The sequence below is a fragment of the Erpetoichthys calabaricus genome, chromosome 4 (genome assembly GCF_900747795.2).
Source record: "Erpetoichthys calabaricus chromosome 4, fErpCal1.3, whole genome shotgun sequence".
Lineage (NCBI taxonomy): Eukaryota > Metazoa > Chordata > Cladistia > Polypteriformes > Polypteridae > Erpetoichthys > Erpetoichthys calabaricus.
In genome coordinates this window covers 267,002,338-267,016,073 of record NC_041397.2, presented here as the reverse complement: position 1 = coordinate 267,016,073, position 13,736 = coordinate 267,002,338, and the positions used below count along the sequence as shown (strand labels likewise).

The window sequence follows — 13,736 nt, the reverse complement described above, 5'->3', positions numbered from 1 at the left end:
TTTGTTTATCATTGCAAGAAATCAACGGACATTAGAATCAATATGACTTTTTAAGAAGAAGGTCTGTAATTAGTGTTGGCAGGGCTCTCAGATCCACTGCCACCATAAAAACCAAAATGATTTATTTTACAAGCTCTGTTTCTGGTAAGTGAACAGTTTATGTTGTATGCATTGGAAGGTAAAGTGCTTTTCTTTTTTTCTGCCAACTACTGTAGGTTGAAGTAAAAAAATAAATATTGACTTTATGTGTGAAACATACATTTTCTGGTAATATTTGTTTAAAGATCATTTTACATAGTAATGTTCTAGGCATACAAACTTAGTTCCAAATGAATATTTTTTATGGGTTAAACGTCTTTAGGGAAAGCATCATGTTAAATTATAACCCTAAAAGTTAATACATTCTTATATTTTAACTTCGTCTTAAATTTTTTATGTTTCATTATTTCTCAAATAAAAAGAACTAAGCTCTATAAAAATATTTATAGCATATCTTTATACATTTGCATAATGGTGTGGGTAAGTGTAATGCATATTCTGTTTATCGGCTCCTAGTTGTGCATTTAAAATGTTTTGACTGCTTTATAATTTCTAAAAGTAACATTACCTGAGCAAGTGTACATGTGCATATGACTGTGGTATCATCCATCAACCGCCTTATGGTTTTGTACTGGAAAAACATTATTACATACGTTACTAAATTAATAATTGTAACAAGTTGCCCTTTGTTTATTTTAGGTGTGTTTTACCACTGCTCTCTTTGAAGATGTTGCATGTTTGATTTACAATTGCCTTGATTGGAGAAGGCAGCATAAAAATTATTTAAATAATATGAAACTCATCAATGTTCCTGCAGTATCAAAACCAGAGAGTCAACCAGTACAGCCTGTCATCCAAGAGGTATAGTATTCTATTCGAATAAAGTTGTTGGTCTAATCTCAACTTCTAAGTATCAGCAAAAATACATTTAAATTATACGATACACTATAATCATGTGTTTCTAAAATTAGCTTACTTATTTTACAGCTGTAACAAGGTCAGTTGCATAGAATTTGCTTTTGTGAAACTTAAATAAATAAAACACAAATATAAGCATATAGCTTAAGGGTATAAGTAATCAACGTTCCCCAATAGTTTATAACTAACCAATTTATCGCAAGCACACTTGGGCAAATTTATCAAACTAGCACAGGAAGCTCTAAAGTAAACATGTCAAAATTGGTCACAGATTCTAGGCAAGTGCTATTTTAGAGTCAACTAGTTGTGGTCCTGAAAGACCCCTTCCATTTACCAGACACAGGGAAATTAAACAGAAGATGCTTTTGGGTGATGACTTTATACAGTATTTATGTCTGGCAGAGTAAAGTTAATATAGAGAGGGAAGATAGAATCCAATTATTTTAAAGGCAATACGTGTCTCAATGTCAATAATATCAAAAGGCTGTACAGTGGAACACTGTCAGAGTCTTAGATTCCAAGTCATTGCCAGATTACTGTCTGTATGAATCTCTATGTTCTCTTGCTGTGTCTTTGAGGTTTATCTAACATTCCATGTAAAAGTGTTTTGTCAACTCTTAGGTTGACTTGATATATACATTGGTATAAGTGTACACTGTGGTGGATCCTGAATTTTGGTGAATACCACAAGAATATGCTTAGGTTCACCTGATCCTGGGCCAGATTCAGTAGGTTTGAAAATAGATAGATGGACAAACCTCTTACAATCTCAGAACTTATGGATGCTATAAACTCACTGAAAACTGTGAAAGCAGCAGGCCCTTATGGCTACCCAGTGGAATTTTATAAAAAAAATATCAACTAAGTTAGTTCTACTATTATTAGCAACATTTACTGAAGTTAGAGACAGCAAAATTGTCTTTTTGCACAGCATGAATTACTGTCTTTCCAAAGAAAAAGAAGGACTTATTGCAATGTGCATCATACAGACCAATCTCACTTATGAATAATGATGTTAAGATACTCTCCAAAGTTTTAGCTAGAAGGATTCAGAAAGTGGTTTCTTCTGTGATATCACAGGAACAAACCGAATTTATTAAAGGCAGACACATAGCTTCAAACCTTCGGCATCTGTTTAATGTAATATACTCATCTATATTATATTCACCCAAAAAACACACCAGAGATCTTATTGTCTTTGGACACAGAAAAAGCCTTTGACAGAGTCAAATGGGGCTACGCTATTCAACACATTGCACAAATATGGGTTTGGCCCAGATATATGTGAAAGGATAAAATTACTTTATACCAGTCTAGAAGCCTCTGTCTGTTTTAACAGCATGATCTCAAACTACTTCCAACTAGAACATGGTACTCGAAAAGGTACCCTCTATCACCATTACTTTTTGTAATCGTTATTGAGCCATTGACCATTCACTTTTGAAATGTGTTAGAGACAAAGGAGATTATCAGACTTGAACAGAAAATATCACTATAAACAAATTATACGGTACTATATATATATCAGATCTGCAAACATGTTTACCTTTTGTCATTAATAAATTAGAAGAATTTCAAAATATATCTGGACTCAAAATTAATTTGAATGAAAGTGTTCTTTCCAGTGAACCCTCTAGCATACAGTATTAAACTAGATATCTATCTGCTCATTTTATCAGAACAGTTTAAACATCTATCAGTAAACATCACAAGTAAATATAAAGATCTTTGTCAACTCAATTTTGCTATTGGCATGTAAAAAATTAAACAAGATGTGAACAGGTGGTCTACCCTCCATCTCACTTTAGCAGGAATAGTCAGTACTGTTAAGATTAACATCCTTCACATGGTTCTTTTCCTATTTCAGAGTATTCCTATGTGCATGAACAAATCATTCTTTAAGAAACTACACTTAATTATAACGTTATTTATCTGAAATTGAATACATCCACACATTCAAATGGTGACTCTACAAAGGCCTAAAGAAGAAGGTGGCATGGCACTACCTAACTTTCAATTTTGTTACTGGACAGCAAATATACAAGAAATAAAGACATGGAAATTGATACAAACTGATGAATATACACAAGCCTGGTCTGCAATGGAAATACAATCTTGCTGTTCTTCTTTCTATGCTATGTTTTGTGCCCCAGTAAATACTAATTATTGTCAATATACCAATAATCCAATTTCTATCAATCACTCAGAATATAGAATCATTGCAGAATGTGTTTCAAGGCATAGTTCACCTTTTTCAACTCTCTCAAATCTACACAGTATTTAATCTCTCTGGAAAACATCTGAGATTAAAACACTTAGAGAACTGTATATAGTTCTGTTGAAAACAATTTTAATATATGGCAAGATTTCATTAATAAGATTTTAGAATAGCATTATATCAGAGAAAATGACATTGTGCCTTCTTTTTCTTTTTTTTCTAACTATTTTTACCAGTGTGCCTGGCTGTCCTCTCTTTGTCTTGTGTGGAACTTGAATTCTGTTATGTCTCTTTTTGTTCAAGCTTACTTTTTTAACTTCCTGATGTTTTTTTTTCTTCTTTTCTATCTTTTCTAGTTTGACTATGAAGTCATTTGTCAGTATGATTGTATGCAGTGTTATTTTCTTCAAATAAAATAAAAAATATAAATGATAATGGATAAATGAATGGATGATTCATTTTGGAATTGTGTGTGAATGTGTTCTGCAATGAATGGTCACCAAGGTTTGTTTCCATCCAAGTGCTGTGGAATATACTGAAGTTCTGATGCAGCCGTGTCATAGTAAAATTTGCTTTGGAAACTGGATAAGCAGAGTACAGTATAGGCAACAAAATCTTTAAAACAAATAAATGATACTGTTATTAAAGCATATGTAACTAGTGTAGCTGGTGAAGCAAAAAATCGTATTCTGATCCCAAAACTGAGAAATGTCACTTATCTAAATCCCAGCTGTCTTATTTGTGCATCTGTTTTATTCTTTTTTTTTCAATAATATAATACATTTCCTATTTCAACTGATGTTTTTACTCATTTGGTTAATATTTGTCAGTGGATATTGTAAATGGTTTGAATGTTGTCTAAGACTTCCTCTTAAAACATATTACATTAAGTGTTCCTGAAACTTTACTTGCATTATAACATATTACTGACTGGTCATGGGCAAGCTTTGGACAAAAGGCCTAGATCCCAGGTTTCAAATTGGGATACTGTAGAGTGGCAATAGTTATATGTTTTTGTTTGTAACAATTCATAAATTTGCTGCCATTTTTTGTTTTTAAATAAATATGACTCTCAGAGGGTTTGCTTCTTCTCCTGTCCTTCCATGTTTGCTTTTCCTGTCTGCAAATATTTTACTTTTGCAAAACATAGGATCTCTTAAACAGGCATTGTAGTCTAGTGGATTTTGTTGCCTATGCTGTACTATACAAGGTTGCCTTGCTTAGTGAGCCGGTGTTTGCATCAAAGAGATATCCACCATTGTTTTATTGTATCTGTGACATTCCTTGAAATAGTGGCACCCTAAAGAAAGCTGTTTAGTGGGTTTAATAAGTGCAGTTCCCTTACTTTAAGGATACATAGCTACTTTATTCTGTTGATTTGTTCTTTTTATACAAAATAACAATTCATAGCATATGTAACATTTTTGAATGTTAGCAAAAAGCATTATTTCAATTACAATGTGTATAATGCTGAACATACTTTAGGTGTACTGTGGTCATTTCATTAATGAATTACTAGGGGGCTCAGCCCCATGCTCGCTTCACTTGCCCACCCCCGGGTTTGGTTTACCGAATATAAAATTTAAAGAGATTGTTATTTTCATGGGAATTGTTACATATGTGTTATTTTCACTTTTACTTTAAAACTTTTGTAAAAGCAATACTTGTCCTTTATTTCTGGCCCCGGGCGTGGTTAAATCTCTTTCTCGCAGGATGTATAACGCTGCTCTCGTTGTGATGGGAGAGGGCGGCTGAACGCACGCTAAGGAGATGCCGTCGGATCATCTGCTGTCTTTCTGCTGCTGCTGCTGCTGCTGGCGAGCTGCATGTTCTGCTTGCCACGCTGCCCTTCAATCATTTTAAAGACTGTACAGCAGCTGTCCTTTTAAAACCTTGTGTCTCTGCTGCTCATGTTGTGAATTGGGGGGCTGAACACACGCTAAGGAGAAGCGGTCGGATCATCTGCTGGCTTTCTGCCGCTGGCGAGCTGCATGTTTTGCTTGTCGCTTGTTGTTGTTTTAAGAGCAGGGAGCAAGTTAAAGTGTTTCTCGCAGGACTTCAGATTGTCTTCCGAGAAGATCACATCTCGTCTCCCTAGTCTCCCTCCCAAAGATTTTTTTTTATAATAGAGAGATATTTGTTTTTCCTCAACACTGGAAATATGAATTGCTATACCGATTAGCTACACAATCTTGAGAAAGTGACTTAGCTTGTAAAAGTAAAAAGGAAAATAATATAATTGTAGTGCTTGACAGAGGCATACAGTCTACAGGACAAGGCAATTAAACTCCTCATCTCCCTCATCTACCACTGCCTTAATTACATTACTCTAAGGAGCCAATAAAGAAGTAATTACTAATTACTTAATTAATCTAATTTACAGTTAGATTCACATAACTCTTGTTTAATAATTTATTGGCAGCCTTTCATCATATTCTACAATTCTTTTAATACTCATATGATGGAGTGCATGGCTAGAAACATGTTGGCAGGAGTAAGGGCAACAATAGGATTGCATAAAACGTTTGTGCCACAGAATGTCTCTAGAACAAAGGAGGGAAGGAGGGATAGAGACACTGGCAGCAGCAGGAGAGATTGTCCGTATACCACTGTGGGAGTGCAAAGGCCACTAGGGTGCAGTGTACCCCATACATATGTACATGCCCTGAAAGCATACTAGACAGAGGCATCATCATAGATAAGGTAGAGGAGTTTCCTGGGAAAAATCATGTAATGATTTCTTGGTGTGTCAGAGTGGTAAGCATTACAGCAGCTGGCAAGGTCTGACCATCTTCAAATCGATAGCATGAGGTCAAAGAAGCCATACTAGAGGTGGCACTATCCCCTAGCCTCCAGAGGCCACAAAGTTCAGTAAAACTATACTGGATATTGTATAAACTGAGCACATCTTGTATCACCCCAGTCCCAAAGGTATCATGTCCTAGTGAGCTGAATGACTTCCGGCCTGTTGCTCTGACGTCACATGTGATGAAGACCATGGAGCGGCTGCTGCTTCACCACCTGAGGCCTCAGGTATGCCATGCCCTCAACCCCCTGCAGTTCGTCTACCAGGAGAAGGTGGGAGCAGAGGATGCCATCATCTATATGCTACACCGATCCCTCTCCCACTTGGATAGAGGCAGTGGTGCTGTAAGAATTATGTTTCTAGACTTCTCTAGCGCCTTCAACACCATCCAACCTCTGCTCCTTAGGGACAAGCTGACAGAGATGGGAGTAGATTCATACCTGATAGCATGGATCGTGGACTATCTTACAACCAGACCTCAGTATGTGCTGTCTCAGGAACTGCAGGTCTGACATTGTGGTCAGCAACACAGGAGCGCCGCAGGGGACTGTACTTTCTCCGGTCCTGTTCAGCCTATATACATCGGACTTCCAATACAACTCGGAGTCCTGCCACGTGAAAAAGTTCGCTGACGACACTGCTATCGTGGGCTGCATCAGGAGTGGGCAGGAGGAGGAGTGTAGGAACCTCATCAAGGACTTTGTTAAATGGTGCGACTCAAACCACCTACATCTGAACACCAGCAAAACCAAGGAGCTTGTGGTGGATTTTAGGAGGCCCAGGCCCCTCCTGGACCCCGTGATCATCAGAGGTGACTGTGTGCAGAGGGTACAGACCTATAAATACCTGGGGAGTGCAGCTGGATGATAAATTGGACTGGACTGCCAATACTGATTCTCTGTGCAAAAGAGGACAGAGCCGGCTATACTTCCTTAGAAGACTGGCGTCCTTCAACATCTGCAATAAGATGCTGCAGATGTTCTATCAGACGGTTGTGGCGAGCACCCTCTTCTACGCAGTGGTGTGCTGGGGAGGTAGCATTAAGAAGAAGGACGCCTCACGCCTGGACAAACTGGTGAGGAAGGCAGGCTCTAATGTAGGCACAGAGCTGGACAGTTTGACATCCGTGGCAAAACGACGGGCACTCAGCAGGCTCCTATCAATTATGGAGAATCCACTGCATCCAGTTAACAGTGTCATCTCCAGACAGAGGAGCAGCTTCAGTGACAGACTGCTGTCACTGTCCTGCTCCACTGACAGACTGAGGAGATCATTCCTCCCCCAAACTATGCGACTCTTCAATTCCACCCGGGGGGGTAAACGTTAACATTATTCAAAGTTATTGTCTGTTTTTACCTGCATTTTTATTACTCTTTAATTTAATATTGTTTTTTTTATCAGTATGTTGCTGCTGGAGTATGTGAATTTCCCCTTGGGATTAATAAAGTATCTATCTATCTATCTATCTATCTATCTATCTATCTATCTATCTATCTATCTATCTATCTATCTATCTATCTATCTATCTATCTATCTATCTATCTATCTATCTATCTATCTATCTATCTATCTATCTATCTGTCTATCTCACTTTAGAATTTAATTCATCTTGAATGGTGTTGTAAAAACTGAAAAGTGAGACACACTAATTTTTCACTTTGTTTCTTCAGACAGTCCCCAATACTGGAGCTCAAACACCTGGTAAAAAGAAGGTGGTAGAAGAAGAGCCATCTACTCCTGTGCAAGGTAATTTAATGTACTTGATGCACATCTCTGTATTTATGTACTGTATTTTCTGTCTTGTGTCTGCTATATTTCAGCCAGGGTTCCTCCACTGGCTGGGGTTCAAATTCCATGTTTGTGTGTTTTTTTTTCATTTTTGATTTCTTTGTTTATGTTAATATTGTTGGTCATTTAGTTTCTATGTTTCTGTGTATCTTCCTTTATGTTCCATGTGTTTTGTGGGTGGTCCTCTAATTCCTCAGTCCTATAAAGGCTGGGATAACCTGCAGTCCCTTGCTGTTCATTCTGAATGTTCTTGTGGTGGTGGAGGTGAGTCCTCCTGTGTCTGTTGCTCTTTTTTGATGAATGTGTTTTTGATATTTTTTATATAAATTTATTATGTAACACAAAAATTAAATAACACACTTCCATTCTCTGCAATGTTTAGCTTGCAAGGAGTGGTGTACAATAAAAGACATACTTTATGAATAATTGAAATGAATATCCATATAAACATGAAATAATAATCAGTATAATTTTTTGAATAATTTCTAAGCATCTTCTATTTTAATATTCAGACTGAGGCCGAGGTCATTCCTTTTCCACCTTTCCTTCATAAAATGCTATTTGGGTGTTTAACACATAACACTTACCGTATATACTCACATATAAGTTGGGTCTTGAAACCCGAAAAATCGATCATAAAATCAGACCCTGACTTATACGGCATTCAAAAATGCGATACTTAAATTTTTTTTTTACATCTTCTTGCCTCCTCTAATCAGTTTCTCAGATGCATCGAATTTTGTTGCAGCAACGCAGTTACCAATTTCTTTTGCTACTTCAATGACATTTAATTTAAAACCAGCTTCATATTTTCTTTTGACCGAATGCTCCATCGTAGATAAGGGATGCTCTTACAATAAAAGTGTATGAGTGTGTGATATACAAAAAACACAAATCAGTGCAGACATTGCTTCGAATTGTTTGGTTATTACCGTGTGGTTACGTAGGCACAATACATAGAAAAAAAGGCACTGTGCTCTGTGGTTACTCTCTCAGGTGGGCATTACCATATCATAATCTCTTGGACCAATAGCGTGAGTTTTCCGCATTCGACTTATACGACCTACATTATAAAATACCAGACATTACACGGTAAAATCAAGTCCTGACTTATCCACGAGAGAACTTATCTGCGAGTATATACGGTAAATTTGATCCTTTTCCTTCACATTTTATATACACTTTTTTGCCTATTTTACTGAACTGAATGTATGTATTCTGATGCCCAAGAAATAACCTACTTTATTTATCTTGTATTGTAATAATGCAATATCTTTATTCATTGCACTTTTGTTATTTAGTCCCTGAAGATAGTAGTCATGGGGCATGCTATGGCATGTACTGTATACAATGATATTTAATTGATTAAAATGGTCAACTCTTCTGTCGTCATTTGTGCTTGATCTTACAACTTTTATATTCATTGGGCAATAAACTGATTAACTATTTTACATAATGCCTGACTCTAAAAATACCATCACAATACACCTTACAAAGTACATCAAAATAATAAATGACACATCTTCCGGGATAATTGGAACATAATTTGTGCACCGTTTATGAAAATTTATATGCAATACATTGTATTTGTACCTGTATAACAAAATGCATTTCTTCTGTCGCCTGTATAGTGTAGCAGCCAGCAGATTGCCCTGACGATGGGCAGGTCTAAAAGCCTGATTGCCAGTGATCTGTCACACTGGTACACAGAGAGATGTATTCTACCAGTTTTGGGAAGGATTCCATTGCATTCTACAGGCCCAGGAACATTTAAAAGAATGTCGGTGAAGAGTGGAGACTTTCAGAGAATGAACAGCAACCCCATGCTAAAGATAGCTGGTCTTTGGTGGGTCATAGAGAAAGAGCAAGAGAGTGGGAGGGACAGTCAGACCTACTGATCATCCTACAAGACTAGGGAAGAGCACCAGGGTATCTGTGTCAAGTGTGTGATTATGAGGCATTTCCCATGGCCCATAACAGCAGAAAGTGAGACTAGGAACGATAATTTTTACAACCGGCAACAGAACAGTTTGACATTATGAAATAAACATAGCTGTTATTAAGATTAGCTGCTATTTGATGTGTGCCTCAGTCTTTCTAGTGTTCAGTACAATAATAATAATAATAACTAACATTTTGACATTTAGTGTCTTAATTTACTTATTTTGGTATTATATACGGTATATCATTATTTCTACCTGGATCTGGGGTCTCTTAGCAAATACAATACAAAATTCAATACAAAATGCGCTGAGCATTGTGGATCTTAAAATGCTATTAGAAGAGAGTGTGTGATAGTAAACATACAATTCACAAACATTTTTAGATTAAAATAAATTACTCAGTAACATGACAAACCTAAAATTGTCTCTTCCCACTAGCTGACAGTAGGTGCTATGAGGCTGTATTCCCCACTATAGCTATAGTTCTCTTTCTTCCTAATTTCAGAGAACTATTGGAAACATCTTCTAAAACTGATTGCCACTTTCAGCTGCAGCAGTCATACACATTATGATTAGGTAAAGTTCGGCTCCCTTTGATGTGTAAATCACGTTTCGTTTGTGTATGAAAACAGTATATGTATTTTTAGCCCTCCCCAGCTTTAAGAGTACATTCAAATACATAAAATTTTTAGAGCTATATTTTAAACATTAAACAATCAACCATCATATTGTTTGAATACCCTGCTACAACATAAGGGCTCATCTTACAAGGACTCACACAGAGTTAAATTTTTGTCAGTTTTATAGTGGACACTGAAGACATTTGAAATCAGTTTCCACAGTATGAATATCTTTTAAGTGGACTGAATTGAATCAATGTTTTTTATTAGTAGGTGTAAATAGATAGTCACATTTTTCAGTAATAGGTTATGATTTTAGTTTTAGGTTGAGAGCATGCACTGATATAGCATATTACCACACCCACTACACGATGAACCACCTCAGTATCCCAAATTAGGACCTGAGTGCAGTTGTGCAACAGGTGACACCTCATCACCACACTAGTTTAAATGCAATGGAACAATGTGAGGTTTTTTAACTGTGGCTGGAGTGCCAGTCCTGCCACCAATCCCCAGGTTTTCGCTGCAAGTTGGAGGACCTGCTGGCAGGGCTGGATGCAGGTTAACATCATACCCAGGACGGACCAATTGCAGGTTAAGGGCCTTGCTCAAGGGTCCAAAGGAGTGGAATCACTTCTAGCATTTACGGGATTTGAACTAGCAACCTTCTAATTTCCAGTGCAGATTCCTTGCCTCAGAGCCACAATTCCACCCATGAGAAAAGGAAATAAATATATTTGCAGAAAATTGCAGAATTTAATTACAATATCCAATAGATTTTGTGACCAGTGAGGGGGACTCAAAGTCGATCCCTCACTTAAAAGGACCCGTAGACACCACAAAGTTCAGTCACATGTGTTTTTATTTGAATAAGGAAAGGTTCCAGGGAGATACAGTCACCACTTCAGAGCCTATCTCTACAATACACAATATTCTGTCCATGGCCTACATTCTTCACTGCTCTCCTGTCCCCCCAATGATACTGACAGGTTTTTCTCCTCTTTCTCCACTTCCTTGGATGGGGAGCTGTTGCCTCCACTTCAGTCTTACTGAGGAAAGGAGGCTTCTTTTAAAGTGTGGCCTTTGATTACTTCTGGTGTCACTGCCAATTGGCTTGCCAACGGTCTCAGATCATACTTCCGCCTGTTTTTAAGGGACAGGTAAATCTACATTTCGCTGTAACCCGGGATTAGCTTTCTGCTGCTCACTCATGACTGAAACGACTAATAGGTGATCTCTAGTCCTCCTCTGGCCACCTCCATTTCTCCATCAAAGATTTTTCCATCTCTCTTTTCTATCTCGGCTGTGGTCCCAACCACCTCCTGGATAGCACAAGAAAACCCTTGCAGTGTGTCTCTGCACCCTGCTGACTGTCACAATATACATATTACAAAATGTAAGCAAAAGCACAAACTTATTGTAATGTGATTCATATATTATGATAAAAACGTGTTATGATGGTTCCACCCACAGAGTGTTAATCAAATGTAATTATAAATTTAAATGCATAATAAAGTATTTGTAATATAGTGATGGAAGTGCCTTTTGAAACCAATTGTTTGTTACTGAATGAATACAAGGCTCTTATCAATGGCGTACTCCTATTGGAGTACAGGGAGTCCTCGAGTTACAACGTCTCGACTTACGACGTTTCGAGTTTACAACGCTCACTCCCCTAAAAACTTAAAAAACTGATACATGAGAAGGAATAAAGGTAAGGATTTTTTTACACTCATTTTTTCTGTTACTACAGTACAGTGTACAATATAGTATATTTATGTCCTTTTCCTTTTTCTGTGGCTTAGTTGTGTTTTTATGTTCTAGATTATGATTTTGCAAATGTTTTAGGATAGGTATTTGACTTAGGCTAGGGTGTGTTTCGACTTACACCAAAATTCAGTTTACATCACTGTTGTAGGAACGGAACTGTGTCATAACCCGAGGACCCCCTGTACTTAATTTACTTGAATTTTACTTTTCTGAACGCCAAGCAACTGTAATGACTTTCATTTCCTTTTAAAAAGTTCCTACTTGCTAGCAGCCTTGCTATGTAGTTAAGACATTGGACAGCAAAATACTGCACCACTTGTTAAACAATTACAGTATGTATTGTGCACAGCTGTACTATCGCTTTATTGTAAAGTGCCATGGGATGTTGTTTACTAGTAAAAGTGTCTATGTAAACAAATGTGTTTGTTACTTGGATATATTGACCAGTTTCTTTCTACGGTTTCTTTGCTTACATAACCAATTTTTGAAGTGAAATTCTCAGAGAGGAGTTCATGCATCCTGCCTCAACCCAAAAGTTAATCTGCAACGGAGCATTTATGCGTAACACAGTAGCACAGATGAAGATGCTTTTACTTGTAGCCTCCTGCTAACTAAAACACTTAATTGCTGTACGGATTTCTAACTCCTTGTGTTCACTTTTCTCACTATATCCATACTAAAGGGGACAGCCATTTTCAAACAGGAAATTTCTACATTTTCTCATGCAGTTCAAATACTTCAAGTTATATTTTTTCAGTACATTTTGGAAATTCTAATAAACTAACAACATTGAGATTATATGGATTTAGCAAATTTAATTAAATTTTCATATTGTATAAATATATTCTAGATATCCAGTTTAATCTCAAATGATAACTATACACTGACTAAGTGATTTTTGGAAATTTGTGAAAGTTTAGCTTTTGAGAAATTGCATTTCTTGTGTGGTTATAAATTATCTCTGAATGTGTGCAAGAGTGCAAAGTAATGGACTGGCACCCCATTCAAGATTGTTTTTTGTGCCTTGCACTCTGCACTCCCATGATAGGCTTTGACTCCTCATATCCTTGAACTGAGTAAGTGAGTTACAAAATGAAAATGGACATCCCCTTTGAGACATTACTACTGCTTTTATCTTGCAGAAATCTGGTTAGTCTTATAAGTGCTTTCAAGGCAGTTTAGACCGAACTTCACATCAACTACTCTCCCAGACTCTCAGAAACACTTAAGCAAAAGGAGAATCAAATCCTTACACTTTATCCTATGTGGTATATTCCTAAATAACTTGTCAGTGTTTCTCTCCATACATGCCAAAATGTCCAAGTTTCTAAGAAAAAGAAAACTTTTAATTTAATACACAGATCCACACAAAGAGTACTACAGATTTATAGGCAGTGTTCAGATGGGTGTACATTTCCTCTACTAATTATAATTAATTGATTTGTTTAATTTTAGTTGAGCCTCCTCCGTCTCTGACTAATGAAGTGGATATGAGGTACTACGCAGACTTACTGAACTCCATTCCTCCTGAGAATGTCACTGTAGCTGTAATTCTTCATTGCATGCTGGAACAGGTAAGTTACTCAGAATTTTTACATTTTATGCATGTCATTAATATACTGTAGTATATGCAG

General features: G+C 36.9%; 1 protein-coding gene across 1 annotated transcript in view; it reads left to right on the top strand.

Moving 5' to 3' along the window:
* spag17 (sperm associated antigen 17) overlaps positions 1-13,736 on the top strand; it is a 143,097-nt gene that overhangs the window by 27,703 nt on the left and 101,658 nt on the right. Inside the window, exons 8-10 of the mRNA XM_051926662.1 lie at positions 739-900; positions 7,652-7,727; positions 13,558-13,676. Coding sequence (XP_051782622.1) covers positions 739-900; positions 7,652-7,727; positions 13,558-13,676 — 357 coding nt within the window. The remainder of the gene's footprint in view (positions 1-738; positions 901-7,651; positions 7,728-13,557; positions 13,677-13,736) is intronic.